General features: G+C 37.5%; 1 protein-coding gene and 1 long non-coding RNA gene across 18 annotated transcripts in view; one reads left to right on the forward strand and one right to left on the reverse strand.

Annotated features, from left to right (window-relative positions):
• The window catches only part of dnc (dunce), a 167328-nt gene extending 148802 nt beyond the window's left edge, over positions 1-18526 (forward strand). For 6 of the 17 annotated variants that reach the window (NM_166959.2, NM_001272274.1, NM_166963.2 and 3 more), the window contains 10 exons: positions 686-724; positions 7201-7305; positions 8904-9090; positions 9314-9407; positions 12001-12341; positions 12448-12712; positions 12785-12899; positions 12974-13136; positions 13207-13575; positions 13729-18526. In NM_166959.2, the coding sequence (NP_726846.1) occupies positions 686-724; positions 7201-7305; positions 8904-9090; positions 9314-9407; positions 12001-12341; positions 12448-12712; positions 12785-12899; positions 12974-13136; positions 13207-13575; positions 13729-13932 (1882 nt within the window). In that variant the 3' untranslated portion in view covers positions 13933-18526. Of the gene's footprint in view, positions 1-685; positions 725-4165; positions 4604-7200; positions 7306-8628; positions 9091-9313; positions 9408-12000; positions 12342-12447; positions 12713-12784; positions 12900-12973; positions 13137-13206; positions 13576-13728 lie in introns of those variants that run through there. The other 11 variants (NM_166960.3, NM_166961.2, NM_166965.2 and 8 more) reach the window with 6 other exon arrangements.
• lncRNA:CR44886 (long non-coding RNA:CR44886) overlaps positions 1-23159 on the reverse strand; it is a 35068-nt gene extending 11909 nt beyond the window's left edge. Inside the window, exon 1 of the long non-coding RNA NR_123781.1 lies at positions 23103-23159. This is a non-coding gene — a long non-coding RNA (long non-coding RNA:CR44886). The remainder of the gene's footprint in view (positions 1-23102) is intronic.
• Between the last annotated feature and the right edge of the window lie 1859 nt (positions 23160-25018).

Consider the following 25018-nt stretch of genomic DNA (forward strand, 5'->3'; position numbering starts at 1 on the left):
CGCACTTAGCATTTGGCTGCACGTGACGCATCAATTGGTCTCTCGGCTAAAATACACATAGAGAAAAGGCTCGCCGACTCTTCTTAAATGTATTCATAATTTGAATGAGAATTTTCGCATTCAAAGTGGAATTAGAAAATTCCTGCTTAATCTCATATATGAACTTCGATATAAGTTCGATATAAACAACACAGTTTTCTTTTTTTTTTTCGATTAAACAGTGCAATGTATTAAGTGGTTTTAGTTTGCAAACTGTTCGTTTTAGTTTCGTGTTCGAAACATAAACAATTGAGACTAAAGCTGGATGCATTTCGCAATTATTACATGGGTGTGTATAGACTTATTTAATGACTTCAGGTAACAACAATTGTGCAACATATGCTTAGTTTCCAAAGAGCTGAACAGTTTTACATTCCCCGTAGAGTAATGTACGTGTTATATGTATATATTTAATTGAAAGTTACGAAAGGACTATTCGTATTTTTTTTTTTAGTTGTATATCAAAAATATGATTTGATTTTACACATGTTTAGTTTACCATCGTAATTGCCCCCCTAGTTTCCGCTTAGTTTTCCCCCATTTTCTAACCTATAATTCCCTCTATTTACTTCACTAAGCTTAGTACAATTCTTATGATTGTTGTCTGTATACTCGTTGTTTATTAAGATTGTAACCCTTTTTCCAGGTTTAAAGAACAGGAAGCCTCTATACTCGTTGACCGATCGTACGTATGCCGAGAGAATTGATTTGCCTATATCGCTCTCTCTCTCTCTCTCTATCTATCTATCTCTGTCTCTCTCTATCTAGCTATCTATCAATCTATCTATCTATCTATCTATCTCTATCGTTATGTCTTGCCTGCCTTTGCATTTGATGTTTGTATGTTTGTTGTCCTTTTCATTCCGCCATTGCCGTCCTGCATTTTGTGATTAGCATGCTGTTTTTGGTTTTCACCACTTGAATACCCGATAATTACATATACATAATTATATTGCGAAATTATGTTTGCGGACTTATTAAGGTTAATTTGTAGCTATTTTATCATGGATTTCCATTGTTTTATCACATTTTATTTGTTTACTTTGCTTGCTTGCAATCATTGATAGATTAAATCATAGTGTTTAAATGTATGTTGTAAGCAACAATGGTATGGTATAAAATCTATTTTATAAAAGGACGTAAATAACAATTAAGAATTACGTGTGTACTTCATTTTAGCGTAGGAATAATTCTCTTTCGAATTATTTTTCAACAATATTGTTCCTGTACTTTGTAATCAAGGCTTTGCACGCATTCCTTTTTGCATAACAGCCTTTTCTTGGTTCAATGAACTTTGAACTTAAGCCCACGTACAAACGAATCTTTCGACTTTCGACATAACCCGTTGTTGAGTCATTCCCATTTGTCTTGGACAGTCACGAGTTGCAAAAGGAATTTCGCACATCGAATGACGCTGACATCTGGCATATTATTGAGTGCAGGCCAAGCTAATTTAAATATGAAAAACATTTCCTATTTCCTGTGCCCAAGTGCCAAGGCCCCAAAATAAAAAAAAAAAAAAACAGAGAATTGTATATAGAGAAAATAAATAAAACGGAATAATTGCTGACAGAAGTCAATCAGGGGGAACTCTCTCTCTCTCTCTCTCTCTCTCTCTATCTCTCTTTCTCTTTCTCTCTCTCGAGAAAGTCACCCGCTGTGGTCGCAGTCTAGTTGCCACATGCAGTGCATCGCTCGTACCACCGGGCGTATACGTACCGTTTCTCGCATTACTCATACGCAGCGTGACACCCAAAGAAACGCTGTGGCACACGAAACAAGACCGAAAAAGCAAAGCGAAGATCCCATAAAATATGGCCCAAGATGAGGCAGCAGTAGAGAAATGCTTTTGCTTCATCTTCAACTAAATAAAATACATTTTTCCCGTGCATTAAATTTGCACTGCCACCAGTGGAGGCACTGCATCAATTGCCTCAAAAAAAAAAAAAAAAAGAACAGAAAATAAACTGTGAGTGCCTGAATATGATTCGTGAGTGCTCGTGATTGCGGGCGCATAATTTTAGCTTTAATATACATATGTGAGACACTATATACACATCTATATATGTATACTGTATATTTGTATGTGTATATACAGGAAAAATGCATCGCACATTGCAGATTTGTCATTCACACCCAGCGGCGAAAAAATAGAAATTCCTTTTTATAGCTGTGTGTGTGTGTGTGTGTGTGTGTGGCATGGAAATGGCAGGCTGGCTGGGGTAAGCGGAAAATGGTAAATGGAAAATGGAAAATGGCTGTGCTGAGCCAAAAGTGAAATGCAAATTAAGTGCTTTAATATCGGCAGCTTCGAGTGCATTCTTCCATGATATAGCCAAAACGAATAAGGGCCAAATATAAAATATTTCCCCGATAGACAGACAATTTTAGCCTCCACCGGAGGCATTAAAAACCTTTATAAATATATTTATATATTTATTGTATATATTTAATATATCTATTTATTAGAATTGTGAAAAAAAGATATTTGTTCCACTTTAGAAGTACAAATTTATAATTTTTTTTATCGTCCCCTGTAAAGTTTGAATTTAAGACACAAAATTCTTGGAGTGTACACACTCAACACATTTAGAGCAGCAAAGCTCATTCAGTATTATATAAATTAATGGACATTTGAAACGGTTATAGTTTTAGTTGACTGATTTTCAAGGCAGCCAAATGTGAATTGTGGGCACAGAAACAGTTTGATTGCATAAATCTTTTGTAAATCACTGCCATCAGTCAGATTAAGACAAATGCCCGAAGATATTCATTCCCCGGAGAATGTTTATTCGAATTGCTTGGGCACTCGAGTAGTTTGAGCTTTTGTTTATGAGTGCACTTGAGAAATAAAACAGAATCGTTTTCGAATCAAGTTTTGTGGAATGATGCATATATAGATTTAAATGTGATTTACTAAACTAACGTTTATTGTTTGAAACTTACTTGATTTTGTCATCATGCATTGTTTAGCTAACTAATTTTTTTTACGTGTATAGATTAGAACGTCGTTGAAGCTGTGTGTAATGACTGCAATCATTCGCTCAGTCAATGCAATAAATGCATAATGCATTCAAAATCCCATTTCGGCGCACGGTGCGCATGAGTAATGTGGTCCTTATTACCCAGTTATCAGCTTAAGTGCGCTGCGTAGGCAAAAATTCCAAAAAAAAAAAAAATCGCCCATAGAATTTGTATTATTAGAATTCCTGTAACATTATTCTCTGTTTTGCATTTTTTTTTTTTTAATTTTCTCTGCATGCCCTCGTTTTTCTTATTTCTTTAATATTTATACATTTCTTCGCTATCATGCGAAAGGTATTAAATTCATTGCCGTATTTAACAAATGAATGTGAACGCTGTTTTGATTTTTTTATTTGTATTTTGTTGCTGCCGCTAATGAGCGTTAATCAAATGCGAACAGCTGCAGAAGCAAAAACAACAAGAATATTAATACTATTAATATTAACCAGCGAAAATAGAGAGGGTGAATTTATTAAGCATTAGCGTAGGTAAGTGCGATGGGAAAAGCGTCGACAGAAGGCGCGGGAAATGGGGGGGGGGAGGCACAGCAAATGAAAATTAAATTATTTGAGCGTAGCTATCTTTTCTCATGCCGAGTGCTCATCATGAGTATAGTTGCGTTGCCTATGACGACGCCAATGGTAATAATGATGAAGTGCCCAGAGAAGGACGTATTCCCAAAAAAAAAAAACAGGGTGGTTCGAGAAAATGTAAAAAAAAAGAACTTCGTTCTCTTGGCAATTTTGCATTTGATTTGCACGCGATATGCGTGCTTTGCAAACTGATTTCAAAGTATTTACATATATGGCACACATTCACTCGCACACCCTGTATTCGCAATAATTGAGCAACTGCTGCTCGGTTCGCCTGATGAAGATGAAAAGCAAGCTGAAATCTTAAGCGAGATGAAAATAAGAAAAAACACTCTCACGAGCGACAAGTAGAAATATTGTATTTTCTTTTTTTTCTTCTTTTTTTTTTATAAGTTGAATATAATTTGTGCGCTCTGCTCTCGCGAGACTCGTCTGCGATAATTTTTTCTTTTACGTGTGGTTTGGCCACTGTGCTTTCTGATTTCTGTATTTTTCTGCCGCGGGACGCGCTTCATTCTCGTTTAGCGGCTGCTCGTGGAAATTTCGAAAAAATCTGAAACTAGCCGCGGAAATCTCGGAAAATAGCCGAAACCGGATTGCTTCAAAATCGCAGAAGAACTAAAAAACTAAACAGGCGACTTAAAGACGTTTATCAAGCGAAGCAAAGAATTTCGTACTAGTGGGCCCATGGGGGCCAAAAGTGCTTGTTAAATTCATTTCGTGTATTATAAACAACAAGATTGCGTTATTTTATTTCATTTTTTTTTTTTGCTGTTTTAAGTGTGCAAAATCCAGAGCAAAATGCTAAACAAAAACTCAGCATCGTCGCAGTCTCTGCCGCGAGTGCATAGTTTCTTCAATATGATACCCTCGATAATGCAGGACGATTTGGCTTTGACCATTCTTAACGATCGGGACAACATGTTCTCCATCAAATCACAGCGCAGGTATATATATATATATATATATATATCAAGGGATATACTACTGGCACGATCAGGGCCATTTATGGCCAGCTCTCGAAATAGTTTGGCCTCTTCTATATGTTATAGATATATATATATATATATCTCTTGAGATATGTACATATATATATCGAAAATATAGCAAATTTCAATTTTAATGACATCCAACAGGCCGCGTGTCTTTTTTATATATGCCTCCATTAATTATGATCTATGGTTCGCGTTTATTTCTATGCCAATATGTTTGGCTGAGCTTTAGTTTTTATACATATGTATATATTTATGCTTGATTTAATTTTAATTTTAATTTGCAATTTTTTGTCTGCGTTCTGCGGGAATTCCCTTTTTAAATCAGACAAATACCGTCTGGCGAAACACTTATTATTTAAATTTGAGTGAATGTCATTGCGTTTCAAATTTTGTTTTCGCACAAATTCCCAGAAACTATACATATTTGTGTCTACCTTTGCCATTAGGCTTCTAGTCATCATGGGAAATAAATGAGTTAAGCTGTTCAATTTTATGGAATCCGTTTGGATTTGTCATTTAGCTTCAAATTAGTGGGCTTGCAAACTTTGTGATAGTGATTAAAATTTAATTTATTTACATCAATCTTTCATTTGTCTACTACTGTCTTTTGATGAGTCACGCTGTGTTTTTAACTAAAGAGGCGATCTTTTGGTGGGCGTGTTGAAAATGCGTCGCAATATAAATATACACCCGAAATAGCTGGCGAAATGGCACAGAAATACTATGAAAATATTCAGGGGTGGACGCACCCCGAAAACGAAATGACAAATCAGTGTCAACAAAAAAATTAACCAACATGAAAGTTCTTCGAGTGCAAAAGGGGCAGACAAACTCATTTGTTTTTCAACATTCGCTTTTCCCGCCATTTTCCAGTGTTGTTTGCGTTTATCGATGGATAATGGATAATGTCTGGCACGATTTTTTCCGTACCGATTTCAATGAGCGCCATATAAAAGCGACGTGCCAAAAGTCAGGCAAATCGGACAAAAGTGTGTTAAGCAAGCAAATAGCGTGAAGTTAGCGAAAAGTGGCCAGAAATATGAGTTCTCTGCGTTTTCATTGTTTGAAAATCATTGCAATTGTGACCGCGAAGAAGGTCAAAATTGTGCACACATTAAAATATCTTTATACTTTCACTCAGCGCCATTTCGATTGATCGAATTGATGGATTTATTTTCGAATATGCATGTTTTCTATGCTTTCTAATGCTGTTCAATATTTTGATGAAATGATGGAAAATGTTGGCCCATCCCTCACGTTTCGCTTTCAATTAATTTTAATTTAAATTCTTTGGCGCCGTTTCACAGCGTTTAATTTGTCTACCAATTCGTGACGGCACCGATGTGAACACCCCCGCAACTTTGCACACATACATACATACATGTACATACATATGCATATACACACACATATATGTCTATATGTATTTGCTTTTTATACATAATTATTTATGCCATTTTTTGTTTGTCAACGTGTTTCGTGTCTCCTTGTTTTTTTTTTTTTTCTTTTGCTCAATGCTCAATTCTGAGTATTTCTTCGCAAGTTTTTGGCTTCCTTTTGCTTTTACTTATTTTTGGCACACAGCGAAAAATCTCAGCCACTTTGGCCAAGAAGGAAAAGTCCGGCCCATGAGCCACGCCCACATCTTGGAGCTTCCTTCCAGTGGCCTTTCTATTTCTATATGTTTCCCGCAATTTGCGTAGAATTTTCAGCATAAAAAAAAGGGCGGCGTATAAAAAGCGAAACTTGGCCGTCGCCATGGCGTCCCTTTTCGCTTGTCTTTTTTCTTCGCTGACCTTTTTTTTTTGGTTTTTTTTGAGCGCCGTATTCGATTTTCACAACATTTTGCCATTTAAATTCTACTCAAAATGAATGCCAAACAAATTACATAGTTTCAACAGAGAATACAGCAAAATGAAAAAGATCAAAATTTAAATAAATTAGCAAAAAAAAAAAAAAAAATCGTTTAAAATTCTTGGTGTTATTTATGGTCTTGTTTTCGCAGCTTTTGGCAATGCATCAAAGAGCCTTAGAAACTTGTACGATGTAAGAGTATTCGGTTGACCGACTTTTATATGTTTCCAAACACACTATGCACAATTATGAAAGCATATTACAGTGTAATGAGAAAAAAAAGATCAATAGTTTAGCAAAAGTTGTTGTTAATATGGTTGGCTCTGTGAAATGCTATTCTAGCATTCTTTTAGATATTTAAAAAATCATTTTTTCTCAATTGGTTTTATTTGCGAAATATGAAAGGAAAATAATCTCATTGTTTTTCATTAATGTTCTGCACTTCAAAGGGAAACTTTCAAAGTTTGCACAGTTAATGCATTTCCATGCACCATAATTATTATTAATAATAATTTTTAAAGCTTACATATATATTTCATAGTGGTTAATATAATTGCATGGCTTAACACTGCTTATCTTCTTCTGGTTTTTGGCTTATTTTAAGAAATATTTGCACTGCATTTCAATTACAAACTAATAACAATTCACCTTTCTAAAAAATTTCTTTCACAATTTTTATTTTTTTTTTTTTGCAGCCATGGCGAGGATCTCATTGTGACGCCTTTCGCCCAAATTTTAGCCAGCTTACGTTCAGTGCGCAACAATTTATTAAGTCTGACAAATGTTCCAGCATCAAACAAGTAAGTGTATTGTGACCTTGACACGCCCCTTTTACCACCACACCCCCTCAGCCCCCCGTTAGCCACCACAGCCTCCACAATCCACGGGAGGCATTCAATTTGTTGTGTACTATGTATATGCAATGTACTTGACCCCGAAAATATGAAATCTCGCTCTGTTTTTAACCCCCTTAACCCCTATGTGTGCTACCGCCTGCTCTCTGCTCGCCTTAACCTACTCTCGCTCTCTCCCTCTCTCTCTCTCTCTACCCCTCTGTCTCTCTCTCTCGCTCCCTCTCTCGCTGGTCTTGGTGTTTGTGTTTTTTTTTTGTTGTCGTCTCACACTTTAATTAATCAAAAGCAGCGACCACAATGACAACAAACAAAATAAATAACACTCGCCTCCAACAATAACTTTTGATGCTCGAGTCTATAGAAAAAAAATGTGGAAAAACAAAAAACGCAAATAGATTAGATGAAATAATATAAATAGAACCCTGCGAAAGGTTGGAGGTACGCACACGACATTCGATAAAAAAAAAAAACACCCAACTTTTCAGAAATGACGCGAAATATTCCAAAAATACAACAAGTGTATCGCCAAAACAAGTGGGACAGAAACACACATTTTATACGAATTTTTTCGTGGAATATATCCATGGCGCAAAACTTAAATTTAGAGAGCATTTCTGTTCAAAAGCTATGAAAAGTCAATTTTCCAAAGAACAATTGCCGTCAATTCGTTTGTCTTGTCGATTGCTGCTTATAAGTTTATAAATATGTATATATAATACATATAATTATAGAGCAAATTTACTAAAACCAAAAATGTCAATAACAATTTTAATCACTTTTAATTAAAATAGTAAATAAAACCGTTTGTTCGAAAAGATGCACGCCTTGAAGAAATGGGTTAAAGCACATAAAACTTAACACTTAACACCTAACATCTAACCCTTAACCCCCTGCAGGCCCCTAAAACCCCTCAGATGACCTGACTTTTCAGTGATTGCTGTAAATAGATAGTTGAACCCTTTTAAATTAAAAAAAAAACCCTAACCCCCCCCCCCCAAAAAAAAAAATGATGAAAATTCACAAATATAAATATTTTTTCTCTCTCTCTCTTCCGCTCTCTCTCGCTCTCTCTCTCTCTCTCTAACTCTGTTTCCGATTTTGCCATTTCCATATGCGTCTATGTGTGTCACCGATACGTTTTGCAAAATCACAAATCTAAATGTCGTGTTCTCCTCTTGCCACTTGCCACACCCACACCATGCTACGTGACATTCCATATACCATAAATCCGTACTCCCCACTTCCCCCCTTTTCCCCTACCCCCCTTTCCACTGCCCGTTTTAATTTTTAACAATTATTGCCCAATTAAATTCTCAAAATGTTCATAATTGCCTACCATGCTCCCTTAAATGTTTGTTCGATTGTTTGTTGATTCGTTTGTCTGTTTGTTTGTTTGTTTGTTTGTTTGATGATTTTGTTCGTTTGTTGTATCTGCACCCCGAACCCAACCGCCTACCCCCCGCCCATTTTCCCAATCCCCCTCTCTCTCTGTGTGTGTGTGTGTGTGTGTGCGTGTGTGGAAAACTGTGTATTAATCCATCAAGATCCAGGCGGCCCAACCAATCGTCGTCGGCCTCGCGATCAGGAAATCCACCAGGAGCCCCGCTATCCCAAGGCGAGGAGGCATACACCCGCCTGGCCACCGACACAATCGAGGAGCTGGACTGGTGCCTCGACCAGCTGGAGACCATCCAGACCCATCGCAGCGTCTCCGACATGGCGTCGCTTAAGGTAGGATTCCAACATTCCAAAAATTCACACTTCACTTCAGATACAAGTTACAGCGAGCGAATAGATACAAAATAACATTTTACATTATCTATTTGTTTATCTAAGTTCGAGTCATTATAGCAAAACGATTGTTAGTCTTAAGTTCTTTGGTTATTCATTAGTGCGATATTAATTAACTTAATTAATTAATTAATTAACTCAAATTTCCCCCCTCCCCTTTCAGTTCAAACGCATGCTCAACAAGGAGCTGTCGCACTTTAGCGAGTCCAGCAGATCGGGAAATCAGATTTCCGAATATATATGTTCCACATTTTTGGGTAAGTTAGATATGTTAGATATTAGATATCTTATATATATATGTATTTGAATAAGTTTACTCTCCGTTCCTTTCGAGCAATCAGCAATTCAATGCTGAAATCCGTTTCAAGTTTGGAAACTCATTTCATTGCAAAGTTTTTGCAAAACAATACGAATCATTTCCCATGGATTTTCAATTCTATTTACCCCGTTTTTGCGAACTATGACTTAACCCATCAGAAGCCCCTCCTCCAAAGTTATTCAAGATGTTTTGCGGCTTTAACTTTCGCTGGCTGCAATTTGTTTTTTGTTTTTTCTGCCTGCTCGACTCGCCAAAGTATGCAATAAAATCGCATTAGCCACCGCGGCGGGAACGAGCAAAAGAATGTGGAGTTCAAGTAGCTAAAGCCTCGGGCCATCAATCTGCCTGGCGCTGCAGAGCCAACGAAATAGAGCGGAAAAGCTCGAAAAAATTATGCAAATCCATTTGGATTTGAAATGCCTGCAAAAAAAAAAAAAAAAAGGTCGAGAAAATAATACACTTGAACAACAAGTGTATTTAATGTATATTTTATATTCCATGTAGTTGCCATTGTAATTCGACATAGATCGTTTTAATAGATTTCCAGGGCACAAAATAGTTCATTGTTTGTAAAAGGAGTCTCTAACACAAATTTTCTCGAATCGAAAGTGCAAAATTAAATTATGCAGAGCAGCATAAAAACAGATGAAGTGGAAATTTCATTGTTTAACCTGCGAGCCAATCCCCCAAAAGGAAAAGGAGACCTCTGCACACGCACTCTGCTGGCGTTCCCCATTTTCCACCGAAAAGTTTTCCCCATTTTCCCCAGTTCTCGTTTTTGGTGGCACTTTGTGCGGGAACGTTGATACATTCGGGCTTTAAAACAGTGACCGCTCGTTAATACAGAAAACAAATTGAATTGGAAACTATTTTTTTTAAATTTGTGATTAAAAAAAAAACTAAAAAAAAAAATAACATTTAATACGATTGCTAACAAAGTAGTTATCCACTTATGAACTTCATGAAGTTAGCATATATTTCAAATTATTTTTTTCCCGTGCAAAGTGGGCGGTAGGCGTGGCGTCAGCGTGGACAAACAAAGGGGCCGCACCTAGTCAAAAAGCAGCAAAAAAAAAATAAAATAAAATAAAATTTAAAAGCGTAGGAGAAAAAAAAGTGGGAACAGAGGGAGCGAAAGGATATCGGGCATATTTGCACATTTGTCCATATTTCTGCTTCACTGAGCAGCCACTGAAAGAGTGGCCATGGGGGCGTGGCAAGGGGGCGGGGGGTGGTTGGATAAAGTGACCTTCTCGGGATCTAAGCCCACCTTTTCACTAGAATTTTCAGGCCTAACCCAACTAACTTGTTGTTGTCGTAGTTTATCAAGCATAAAATCGCATTTGGGGGATACACACAGTGAAAAAAAAATAAAATACCCCCCCCCCTCAACCACACACACACACACACACACACACACACGGCTGCCTAATGTCCATTTGTAACACTTCATTTGAAACAGAAGCCTCGACCTCGAAAGTCAAAAAAAAAGAAGGAATGAAGAGGGAATGAGAAAGAAGGTTAGGAAAATGCCCCAAAAAAAATTATGGTGCGCCAAAACAGATTTCAGCACCTGAAATTCGCCCTGGGAAACAGGAAAATCTCAAAAAAAAAAAAAAAAAAAAAATATCAACCGAAGAGAAAGTAAGGACAGCAGCATATGCAAAACAAGATACTGCCACACATATCAGGTGAATAAATTTTCCGTTGAAAGGAAGAGATTTTCGAGCATGCCAAAAAGAAACGCAAGGAGTGGAAAACCAAACAAAAAAAAAAAGAAAAAACTGCTTGACTTTAGTGCTTTAAAATTTTGTACAAGCTTGTCAAGAGTTGATCAAATGTGGAAACACATGAGCCACATTAAAAGGACACAATCCTGTCGCTTGTGTCGCTCTTTTATGCTAGCAAATGAAACACATCCATTTCCCTGCATGGTTATTTATGTTTGATGTGTAGTTTTTAAGTTTTTATGTAGTTTTTACCGGCAAACGAACGCAATTCAACGCAATTTGGAATTTGAAATGAATATTAATTTATGCACAGGCAATTTGAATTTGAATTTGCTCTCCATGCCACAAACAGCGACAAACAAACAAAAACAAAAACAAAAACAATTGGGCTGCGAGGGTTTAAGGGCTGCGGCCCCAAAAAGTAGGCAATGGAATTTTGAATGGGGAAAACTGCAAAAGTTTTGCTTGTTTGCCGTCGAACGCTTGAATATTTATACGGCTATTTAAGCACCGAGTAAGAAGCAAGGCTACCCTGAGCAATGCGAGTTGAAGGACTTGGGTCGCTGCTCCACATCCACATCCACATCTTTCACATCTTTCACATCCCTTGGCCGACATTCGCCTGCCCCACTTTGGTTATAGAAATATGCAGATGTAGATATACATATTGTACAAGATACCTGACCCATGTGTGTGTTGATGGCTCAAAACGATGTCTTCGATATCTTCATTTGTTGTACCAAACAATTGAAATCCATTTAAATTAATATATAATATAACATTCGTTCCAACTCCTTGCAGACAAGCAACAGGAGTTCGACTTGCCATCGCTGCGCGTGGAGGATAATCCCGAGCTGGTCGCCGCCAATGCAGCCGCTGGTCAACAGTCCGCTGGACAGTATGCACGCTCCCGATCGCCGCGCGGTCCGCCCATGTCGCAGATCAGCGGCGTGAAGAGACCGCTGTCGCATACGAATAGCTTTACCGGCGAACGTTTGCCCACCTTCGGTGTGGAGACACCCAGGGAGAATGAGCTGGGCACGCTGCTCGGCGAACTGGACACCTGGGGTATTCAGATATTCAGCATCGGCGAGTTCAGTGTCAATCGACCGCTCACCTGTGTGGCATACACCATATTTCAGGTGCGAAAAATAAAATGAAAATGAAAATCATATCGCATCATATCATATCATTCAAATATCAAATCAATGAAAATCCTCTTTTTCGTTTTTTCGTTCCGCCCCACAGAGTAGAGAATTACTGACCAGTCTTATGATACCACCGAAAACTTTTCTTAACTTTATGTCTACTCTGGAGGACCACTACGTCAAAGACAATCCGTTTCACAATTCGCTGCATGCCGCCGATGTGACACAAAGCACTAATGTGCTACTCAATACACCGGCGCTGGAGGGCGTATTCACGCCGCTCGAAGTGGGCGGGGCGCTGTTCGCCGCTTGCATACACGATGTTGATCATCCCGGCTTAACCAATCAGTTCTTGGTTAACTCAAGTGCGTATTACCTACACTTTAGTTCGTTTCACAAATCTAATTATAATTATCTAAACATATCGAACCCCGCAGGTTCCGAACTAGCATTAATGTACAATGACGAATCTGTTTTGGAAAATCATCATTTAGCTGTTGCCTTTAAATTATTACAAAATCAAGGATGTGATATATTCTGTAATATGCAAAAGTGAGTTCATTCATTAAACAAATGTATTGCAAAACGTGTTTATACCTAACCGCGTTTAATCTTTAATCTTTAAGGAAACAACGCCAAACATTGAGGAAAATGGTTATTGATATTGTGCTGTCCACGGACATGTCCAAGCACATGAGTCTGCTGGCCGACCTAAAGACAATGGTGGAAACCAAAAAGGTGGCCGGCTCCGGAGTACTGCTGCTGGACAACTACACCGATCGCATACAGGTGAGTGTCGAATGAATGTCGATGGATCGCTTTGTGCTAACACTAACACCAATACTTTTTTTCGAATTAGGTGCTTGAGAATCTGGTGCACTGCGCCGATCTGAGCAATCCCACCAAGCCGCTGCCGCTTTACAAGCGCTGGGTAGCCCTGCTCATGGAGGAGTTCTTCCTGCAGGGCGATAAGGAACGCGAATCGGGCATGGACATTAGTCCCATGTGCGATCGCCATAATGCCACCATTGAGAAGTCGCAGGTGGGCTTCATCGACTACATCGTCCACCCGCTATGGGAGACCTGGGCGGACCTGGTGCATCCGGATGCCCAGGATATACTCGACACGCTTGAAGAGAACAGAGACTACTACCAGAGCATGATACCGCCTTCGCCGCCGCCATCGGGCGTCGATGAGAATCCGCAGGAGGACAGGATACGCTTTCAAGTGAGCACATACCTCGTACAGAAATCAGTTACTGACACGATTATATACGCCTAAATTTACGCTTTCATAATCGATGTCAGTTCTGAATTCAAGTACCAAATGAAAGTCAACACTCGCAAATAATTTTGATTGCATTTATGCCGTAACGAATAGGTAACCCTTGAGGAATCCGATCAGGAGAACCTCGCCGAACTGGAGGAGGGCGACGAGAGTGGTGGCGAGAGCACCACCACAGGCACAACCGGAACCACCGCTGCATCCGCGCTAAGCGGAGCTGGTGGCGGTGGCGGTGGAGGCGGGGGAATGGCACCCAGAACGGGTGGCTGCCAAAACCAACCGCAACACGGTGGAATGTGACGGAGAGTCGTGGGAATTTATCGCAAATTACAGGAAAAGGCTCACAACTTTTTCCTATTACGTTAGTGACTACTATTAACACAGAAAAAACCAAAACAAAAACCTAAAACGAAAAGCAAAAAAAAAAACAAAGAAAAACTCTTGGAAAAAATGCAAAAAAAAATCCACAAAAAAAAAACCAAAAAACCCAAGTAAGGAAATATTAAACCAATGTTTAAACGCATACAAAAATCCAAACAGCAATAGCAAAACTAACGTTAAACCTATAAAGTCTAGAGAAAATCGAAAAAGGAAATTAGAAATTTACTTAATGGAACCCGAGATTGATGTTGAAAATACACTGAAAAAGAAGGAGGAGGCCGAGCTAACTAAGATAAAATCGTACATATTGTTAAAAACAAAACAAAAAAACATAGACACACTAAATTCAAGACAAAGCAAAGATAATAAGAAAAATTGATAAGTTACAAAAAATAAGACGATACCGAAAACTCCCGCCCCAAAAGCCTAAGAAATCCCAGTACCCCCCCCCCCCCTCCACTCCCCTTTATATATATATATATACAATTTTTGTTGCATGTGTAGGTAAATGATTTTTGTCAAAATTCATCTGAAGTAGTACATCCATCAGAGGCAGCCCCTTAGCTGAGTCTCCTCTTTTAATCCATTGACTAAAGTGAAATATTTAAAAAACAGAGAATCAGGCGAACGAAAAGGAATAATTAATATGACCTAGCTTATAAGAGAAGTTATTAAGTTTTTAAATGTTTTGCATGCCCGAACAGATTTATTTTACTTGATTGATTGATAACGCTAGATCTAACTGATAAACGATAACAGCAACACATGGAGTTTTTTTTTTATATAATTTAGACCACAGCGATAGAAGCGAAAGAAAATCAACCATGTAAAGTTTAAGAACCCAGTGAATTAAACCAAAATTGAAAGCCAACCGAGTTGAAACCAATTTAATTCTAAATCTAAATCTAAATCCACAACCCAAAACCCAAAACCCCAAGCAACAAAAAAGAAAGAAAGAAGGAAAAGTAAGGAACAGTCTACAGCCAGACTGTAGTTGTATAGTAATATATATGATATAAATATTTTTTTTAAATATTATTTGTAAATAATTTAAATGTTGGACTCGAATTTAAATCAAGCGGCTAGCAAATGTTGCAGCTAAACTAAAATGAAAACAAAGCCAAAAAACACACACATAAATAGGTAAACTAAGTGAAAAATGTGGAAAAGGAAAAACTATTGTACAATTAGCTAAAGAATTTCCATTTCAATTTTCAATTTGAATTGCAATTTAATTTGCTTCCAGAAATGAATGAAAGGAGACAAGAAAAAGATAGGGAGATAAACCGAAAATTAGTTTCAAACGCTGTCTTCGCAAATATTTTTCGCTATATATATATATATATATTACTTATAACATTATTTTACTAGTTACTAAGCTACTTACTGAGCCACACAAATTTAAAACGAAAGAGACAAGACACCAGGACAAGAAAGAGAAGGAGCTTTCATGAATTTAGTGAACAAACATAACTGGCAATGGCCACACACACACACACAATTTACAAAGCGAACAACACCAAAAAAAATAAATAAAAAGACTCTTCAAGCACAAAAAAAACTGTTTAGTTTTCAGTAAACAGTAAAACCAAAGCAAAGCAAAATAACACACAAGATATAATCCCCAAAAAAGTCATTGGCTATAATATGATTACTTAACCTAACCTATACAATATATAGATATATAGATATATCCTATATGCATATGTAAAGTCACGATACTGGCGCTGGTGCGCGGATCGATCAATGTGGCAGGCCAAATTCTAAATGCGCATAATTTAACTATTGTTTACATTATGTTTTATTGTTATTAATTTATTACCAAAAACGAAAACATTATTTTTTCAGACCTAGTGCTATAAATTTCTTTTTTGTGTTGAAGCGGGCAGGATCCGCGCATAAAATAGTGTTTTTTTTTTTTTTGTAATTACAAATATATATAAAGATACATACATATATATATATATATATAATATGATATGTGAATGAAATGTAATGAAATGAAGTGGAACCTTGATGGTCTAAAAATATCATTAAAAGCTGATGGAGATGGAAAGTTGAAGAACAAGATACTTTATAGCAATTTAAGCAGCATTGTAAATGTGCGCTTCAGAACTACTTTTTTTTCGAAACTTAATCGACCTTCAGCAAATACAGCAAGATATATTACCTACATTACAAACATATATTATTAATTGAACCATAGTTGCGACACAAAACAAAAATGACGGCAAGTCCATGGCAAACTTAAGCAAAAACCAAAAGCTACTTTAACAAATTGAGTGAAATAAATAAAAGAAAGAAAACAAACAAAAAAAAAAAAACACAAAAAAAAACCATATGACTTTTTTCTCCTCTCACAAAATAAAAGCGAAAAACAGAAAAATAAACTAGTATTGTATTGTATTTGTAACACGAATTTTCCTGCGAGTGAACACTTTACGCAGAACCATAAAGCCGGAAACTGAAAACCTACAGAGATTCCGCAGCAATCGCGGCACTGGTATGTGTGTATAGCTAATAGCTATACTCATTATGTAATTTACCAGAGTATTAATCGAACAATTTAAATTTACATATATGCATATGCATACCAACATACTAGGAATACTAGGAATATATGCAGTAACGGACATTTGATGTATACTCGAGTTGAAACATAACCCTAACCAAATGTTGTATGTGTATGTGTAATTCGATGAACTTAAAAGTCCAAAGCCATACGTGAAAATAAGAACAAGCAATTTATAGTGAAAAAGTCGAAAAGTATCTAAATGTAATTGTTAGAAAATGCCAAGTAAATCCGAAAGTTACCACAGAGTTAATGAGGAGGCATCATCTATCTTGTCATCCAAGAAATCCCCAAATCAATTTTTGACTGAAATTGAATCGTCCTAGTAGAGGCACTCGATTCGTACTCCTTCCTTACCCCTACCGCCCCCCCCCCTCACCAACTTCCTTTGCCCCAACTATTGTACTTTATCCAATATTTTCCTATCGACGTGCCGCCAATTATATCAGTGTATATAAACTATTTGAAAATCACGCATATATATGCACACATAGAGTTTTTGTAGCGTCATATGTGTCATTAAGGATGCCCACTTACATACATATATGAAGGGAAATAAATAAGCAAGTAAATATACAATACAATACATACATATATGTGTGTGTTGTGGGTAACGAGAGATCAGCATTTGTAGCACAGGTTGGCCAAATTTATTGGGAATAACGAGTTGCCGAAGTTGCCGAAGAAAAACCAAATGAAAACTGTTTGTTGTGCTGTTAGCCGTAAATGAGAACTTTTTTTTGAGATAACTTAATACCTATATATATAAATATGTATTACAATATATGTATCTATAAATATATAAAACAGGCGACAAACCAAATTAAACCAAATACCGGAACAAAAAAAAAAAAACGAAAAAGAAGAGAGAGAAAAAATAATACAAGCGATATTGAAAATGGCACGTTTTGTACTATAATGAAATGAGAAAACACCAAAGACGAATGCAAAACAAAAAAAAATGCAAACACATAACAAAATATACAAGAAATATTCTTAACAAAAAGAAAAAAATACCATAAATTGTGCGCTGGCGACGACGGTTGTTTGAAAAAAAGAGAAAGCAAAAAACAGGACATGCCGCTTGAAGTGCCGATCGTAAGCGAGTCCTTTCGATTCGCAAATCGTCGGCATTTCAATCGATTGAAGAATCGGGAGATATTATATACATATAGAACACGTAACGCTGGCGTTACTGGGCAAACAGTTAGGCATTTTTTTTTTTTCTTTTTTGGAAATTTATACAATTACATATACAAAAAGAGCTCACCCCCACAACAACAAGGACAACTGCAGAAGAAGAACAAAAAAAATACACACATACATGGAAACACTAACGCGTACACGGACAGCGATTTGCCGGAACAAAATTCTGGGTATTTCGAACCGAGAAAGGGAACGGAAACGGAAACGGAAACGAAAATATAGAACGCGGCAAGTTATTTAACACTGAAACTGATCGGGTGTAACTATAGTACCGAAATGGGGCTTACACAGGCTGATTCACCCAAAATAAGTATACATGTATTGTAGTAACGAGCGCTGGCTTTTGTTATTAAGTTATGTATTTGTTTCGATTATGTTTTGCCTCTCTCAGAATATATATATATATATATATATATATATATATATGTATATTCTATGTATATATATATATTAGTTATGTATGTGAAAAAAGCGTAATCATTTATGAAACCAATGAAAATCTAACCTGAAAACAAAGAGAAAACCCCAAGTCAAATACACAATTGCATGCAAGAGTAAGTAATATTAATGAAATCTAAGAACAAAGGTCACTCCCGGGCTTAAAAAAAAAAAAAGAAGAAAAAAAATGGGCCGCATGGCAAATGATAAATGGTAAAACAAAACAATGAGCAGGTGGCATTATGAACAGATTTGAATGATTACGGAATACAGACTAAAAATGAAAATGAAAAATTTAAAAAAAAAAATCCAAATAAATGAAAAGATAATATTTAAAAATATTCCAGTTGCATTATTTCTGCGCGGGCGGTTCGAAAATCAAGAGTATGCACTAGATTTGCTGCACTCAGCCCAAAAGTATGCTGCAAAAGATATTCTACAGGCTCTATAACTTCAGCGATAGGTGGCGCTTTATGCATGCGTAGGTGTGTAGAACGGATGTAGAAATACAAAGCAGCAAAGTCTTCACTTCTTGTTAGTTTTAATAAACAGCAATCTTTTGCAATCCAAACCATTTCGCTTACTTAAATACAATTTAAAATCATCTATTTTATTTTGTAATTATGGTATTTATGCCAAACCACACTGATTGCTGCACGTTGGTTTTTTTAATGCCAACATTTGCCACTTGCAATGCAATCCCTGTTCTCACATCGCCGCCTGACTTTGACAGACAATACTGTTCAATTTCCTCTTGCCATAATTTTTGGCACTTTATGTGCTAGCAGATAAGACACGCCACTATAAGTATGCATCCCTTTCTTTTTGTTTTTTGGGTTTCTTTCTTTTTGATTTTTTTTTTTGGGCTGCTCTTTCAAGTGTTTAGCGTTAATCGCTTCCTCTGACCTCCTCTCGTTCGCTGACGACCGATTGATATGCGTTAGTGCATGTCGGCCGGAACGTTTATCCTTTTTCTTATTTTTTTTTTTGTTTCTAAAAATGTTTCACGTCGCATTTGCCACTTCACTGACACGGATCCCCCCCCCCATGTCCCTTTTTCCCCTCCCCCCCTCCTTCCCACTGGCACAAAAATCTCTTAAATACGACGGCCATCCGTTTGTCTTTCTGTATCTTTTTACTTTGCGGCCAGGCAATGCCAAGAAACTCTCATCAGTAGGGGGTCGTGGCTGCTGATTGGAGATTTTTCCTTAAGTGCATTCAAGTACGATTTAAGATGCTAAGTTGAACCCTTAAAGAACACAGTGGTCAATCGCAGTGAAAGTGATTCAAGGTATTAAACTCGGATCATAGGAAGTAATGTAACTTTACTTTACTTTAGTATGGTAACTAAAATGTATTGTAGTTTCTCAAAAATTGCATTTCTGGTAAAAAACGATAACATTACTGCAAAATTGAGTAGCAATATTAACTTGCTGTCGTAAAGTATTCCTATTCCTTTTACTGATCGTTCACTGTACCCCATTTGATTATGTTAATACAAAACTAACCCCTGATCTGCCACATATAGTCCCCCCCCCCCATCCCCCGTAACCCATTGACCAAAGACATTCACAATCTTCGCGTTGTTGTCAACGATTTTTTCCTACTTCACATTATCTGCCTTCCCCGTCTCATCACCCATTTTCCCACCCCCCCACTCACCCCGTTGCCACAGGTCACATTCATGTCCCCGATCCCGTTTCCAATTCCCGGTTCACACGTAGCATATGGAAAATTTCGGTAATTATATATGTTGATCAGTTTTCCATCTTTTACATATAAATGTGCGTGTGCATTTTTTTTTTCAGCTTATCGCTTGGCTTATTTTCCTTTTGGGGTTTTTTTTTTTTTGTTTTCGGGAACTCCGATTCCCGATTTACATGTGTAATGGCTGTTTCACAACATACACACACACACATCGTTTTCGTCCTTTAGGCAATGGTAATTACTGTGTGTGTGTGTGTGTGTTTCTCTGTGCGGGGGGCAAAGACAATTTTAATTTAATTGCAAGCGATGGAGATTGTAATGAGCCATAATGCGATGTGCTGGTTAAGGAGCATTGGAATTTTGGTAATTACTTTCTTGAATATTATTTACTGATAAATGTATGATTTGTACACACAGTGAAATATGTTTATATGATGCTTGCCAATTTTGGCTATATATTTCCACTGTTTACCCAATATTCCCTCTTCATTGTCTATCTTTTAGTTTCCTCTACCTACCCCCAAAGAATTTGACCCGCACATACAACACCATCGGGTAAGATCAAATCATCTGTGACTTCTCAATGACTCTAGCGCAATATTTTCAAGGACAAGGGTGCATGGGCAATTGAAACGAGAGCAATTGGATGCCCTGTAAGTGGATACTTCTCATTTGTTTGCAATAAATTACGACTCTAGCATCCCATTTCCATGCTGCCTGCTGCCTGTTGCCTGGTTTTGGTTTGGTCAGAGAAATAAAGCAATTAAATGCGTTTCTGTCACTAACCCTACGCATTTGTAGGCGTATTTCAGGAGCATCTAAAGCATTGAAAACATTGAGGAAACAGTGTTATTGCCTACACATGGAACAGATAACAATATATATATATATATATATATATATATATGTACATATGGTTTACGCAGACTCCTTCTGATCCTCTCGCAATACAGACATATGTATGTACATATACGCATGTATGTATGTATGTATCTCATGTGCAACTTGGCCAAGTAAAGTTCAATAACATTTCTGCGATAATTTGCATTCATGAAACTTCTTAGCCCAAGTGAATTGCGGAACAGGCGCGACTTCCTTCCGCAAGAGGACCAAACGACTTCCTTAATAAAAAAAAAAAAGGGAAAACCCGGGGCACTTCCCCACTCCCCCCCCGCGTCAGCGAGTGCAAAAGGGAACAATAACGATCTGCATCGATTTAAATGAAGTCGACCAAAGCTCGCATACACAGAGAAAAATATCAGATGAACATACATTTTAAGACAATTTTAATAGGGTTATGTTTCAAAATATCAGCTGGAAGAACTCATAACTTTTCGAAAATCTTTTTAAAACTTTTTTTTTCTTCTTTAAACTTTTTTTTTTTTTTGTTTCTGTGCTTGGTAATTCTGGAGTTAAGCTCCGATCGGTATGGATGATATCGGATCGGATATGTGGCACATAAAACATGTTAATGTTGCAAGCTGCAATTTTCAGCAACGCTGCAGACATCGTCTTCTTGCTTTCGATCTGCTTTTGCTTTCTTTGCGAATTGAGTACTGATTAAGGTTTACCCTAAGCATTAATTCAAAAAATATTATAGTAATAATAATTAAATAATTTTGTGCAAAGAATTTCTTTGAACGGTTGCGAGGTATATTTTCAAGAAATGGTTTTAATTGGCTTTACACGGTATTTTGAACTTCGACTTTAGATCACGCATCTCGTTTTGCGTAAGCTTTCAGTGGTGTTTGCATTTCTTTTCTTTAGTTTCGCAATATTCTCTTCTTTTCTTTTCTTTTCATTTCATTTCATTTTTTTTTTTTTTTGCCAGGGAACCGGACTCCGTTGTCTGCTTTATTATTTTTCTTTCGCTGTTTTTTTTTTTTTGCCAGTGCGTGTGCGCATGCGTGGCTGTGTGCTTACAACATAATTTTAATTTATAGCGTCAGCGGCAAGTACAGTTGAACCCGTCTGTCTGCGCCGATGAGTCAGTTGTACAGCGGTGTCTCGATGAGGGGGTAGGTAACTTTGAACTTGGAAAGGCGTGGCCGGCGTATAGAAACGAGAATCAAAACAAAAGCTCAAAAATATATACAAGATCTTGAAAACTGGAAACACAACGATGCCTTTGAGTCGAAGATCCTGTTTTTAGACAAAACAACAATATGACCAGGAACAACATCACACAGACAAGCCGTCTGGGTTAATAACCATCTCTAAGGATACCAGTTTCTATTGTTCAACCGAATGCCCGACTAAAGATCACTGTGCTACAGTTTGTTCACCCAATGTGCGCCCAAGACAAGTGATCAAATATTTTACCAAAATCAAATGTAGCATATATATGTATAGCATATATAGCATATCTACTCCTCCTGCATTTTTTAGCCATTAATTGCAAATATAATATTGTAGCTTAATCCTAAATGGCAAACAGGCCCTCTTAATATTGGCACAAGTAGTACAGTAGGCACTGGCACTTTGGCAATTATCGAGTGAGAACGACAACAACAGCTGTCGCCCGCAGATGAAAACGAGTTTTGGGTTTTTAAGGGCGTCCAAACGGACAAGACATCCTTTCCAGACCCGCTAATCATGGAACCCAGCCGATTGACGTTTATTGGATGTCGGATCGTTTCGTGCACCCAAATTATGATGGTTCATGCCCGTACTGTTTTTTGGGCAAATTGCTTCTGCTATCATCGTGCTGCGTGTGTCCTGCTCCACATATGGCAACTAGTTGGCCATCAATGTGATGATCGGTGGCCCTTAGCCCATTGCGCACACATCAAAAGATCCCCTAATCATAATCATCTTTTATGAAGTACGATTGCCGAAAACGAAAAATTAGTTGGCGAAAACAGTTTGAACAATAAATCTCAATTCCCACAGATTGCCTAAAAATGACACACGCAATTGGACTGATTGGGGAATTCCTTGCTGAAACAAGTTCTTGTTTTTTTTTTTTTTTGATTTCAGAGAGTAAAATATATATATAATTGTAATGCTCCAAAATCTTGGATAACATCAAGCGCAATTACTTTCACTCTTTGTATCGCATATAAAAATCTTGGTTCGTGACTTCAAAGTATTTTATAATAACAAATACGAAATGATCTCTTTAGAGGCAAATAGTTGGCCAATTTAGAATATTTATACCACTTACCTGAAGTATCCAATATCCTCCATCAATCGCTGATATTTTTTCACTTATCCTTGTTTGTTTGTTTGTTTTTTTGTGACTTCTTCCTACAAAGAAAAAATAATAGAAACTGTTAATGGACAAAACCGAAACTTATTTGTTTTTGACAAGAGAATTATTTCCTAATCCGTGAAGGAAACCGCAAGCTGTGATGGTTTAAGCCTAATACTTAGGGTGTTTTCCCCTGCTCGACCAAAAGGTGTTGAAACGTTTCTTTGCCACTCGGCACCTTTACCTTTCCATAATCCCGATTACTTACGCTTACTTTTTTTTGTTTTTGTAGACAGCTGTGTTTCATTTGGCTGTTCGTATTTGCAAAGACACGAGTCAAAATCCTGCTGGAAACTAAATAGGCAGTACTCAAGATTGAAGTCTTACCTACACTCCCCGAGGACAATCAATCAAAAGACCAGCAGATCAATCATGTATGCACTACTAATCTTACACGTTTCGTGTAAATGTTTCCATTTCTTTCCATTGCTTAAATTGAATCTAACAATCTACTCCTATCCATTTATTTGGCATTATTTCGCTCAGTGTGACCACACACACATAGGGGGAAAAAAAAGGACGAGTGCAAGGAGTGCCAGGATAACCCATTCTAGACCAGTTCATACATTCCCACCTTTCCTACCTGGGGTGTCGCCTCACTTGAGTTGTCAGCACGATTGTTACAACGAGAAAAAAAACCCAATTCCAATGGGCAATCCCCGTTGCAACAAATGTTGCGGTCATCTTCAGCGAAGTGTGACCTTAATTAGCAGCCTCTTTATTGGCAGAGAATATTCAGAAACTCAAGAGGACCTCACCGCAGGACATCGGGCGGCTTAAGCTGTTGCAATCTGCCCGCCAGCATTTCGCAATCACTGGGAAAATGATTAGAAAAATGCTAAACACATAGGTAACAATCTACACCGAAATATATTTGTAATTTTCAATTACACCTATTAGACCAAAACTATTACTCCAAGATTATAGTATCTATTAAAATCGAATATAAAATCTATAATATATTTTCTTTAATTGCAACAATTCCTGCACGCTTTTTATTGTGGCACCTTTGCGTTGGCTGGCCGCCGCAGAGGCAAACATCTCTGTTGCAATTGTCGGTCATTAGCACGCTGATCCTCGACTTGTAACTTGACCTCCCCACTATATAGACACATCCCCCCTGCCCCACCCAAGATTTTTTTTCTTTTTTTTTTATAGGGGGCGAAGTTCAGACTTTCTTCGGGGGCCCCGCTTTTCTCTTTGCGTTGGTAAATCTTCCGTCTTCTTTATTAGTTTAGTGTGGTCTGTTGTTTTCCATTCCATTTTTTTTTCATATTTTTTTTGTTTTTTCTTTTTTTTGGGAGGGTGGGGGGGGAGTAACCTGAGGGATCTGTGTAGCTTGGAGACACATTATTTTGTGAATGTCTTGTTAATTGAGTGATGTGCGGCAAACAGCTGACTTGCGATAGTGATAATGATGATTACATTTACCGTGCGTTGCCAACAAAAGCGGCACACAGAGACAGTACAAAAAATAAAGTGTAGCAGCCGCCAAGTCATTGAACCTTACCAAAAAAAAAAAAAAGAAAAGTTATTGAAATATTGAAAGACCTAAAGAGCCCCAGGGTGTTGGGCACCAAGGGGTTAAGGGGGTTAAAGGCGGCCCCACAAAATACACACAAAATGTCTTTTATCACTTGCCTGCCATGTTCCTCTTACGATATTTTGACGGTGGTTCGGTTTTTTTTTTCTTTGACACAAACTGAACTAAAGAACTGATTGCCAGCCAGCCAACCAAAATACAGAAATTGAAAAATCGAAACCGAAAACGAAGAACGAGGAAAACCAAATCGATACCCAATAAGTTAAGTGATCCACTGCGTACTGAG

This window comes from Drosophila melanogaster, chromosome X, assembly GCF_000001215.4.
Source record: "Drosophila melanogaster chromosome X".
In the NCBI taxonomy this organism is placed as follows: domain Eukaryota; kingdom Metazoa; phylum Arthropoda; class Insecta; order Diptera; family Drosophilidae; genus Drosophila; species Drosophila melanogaster.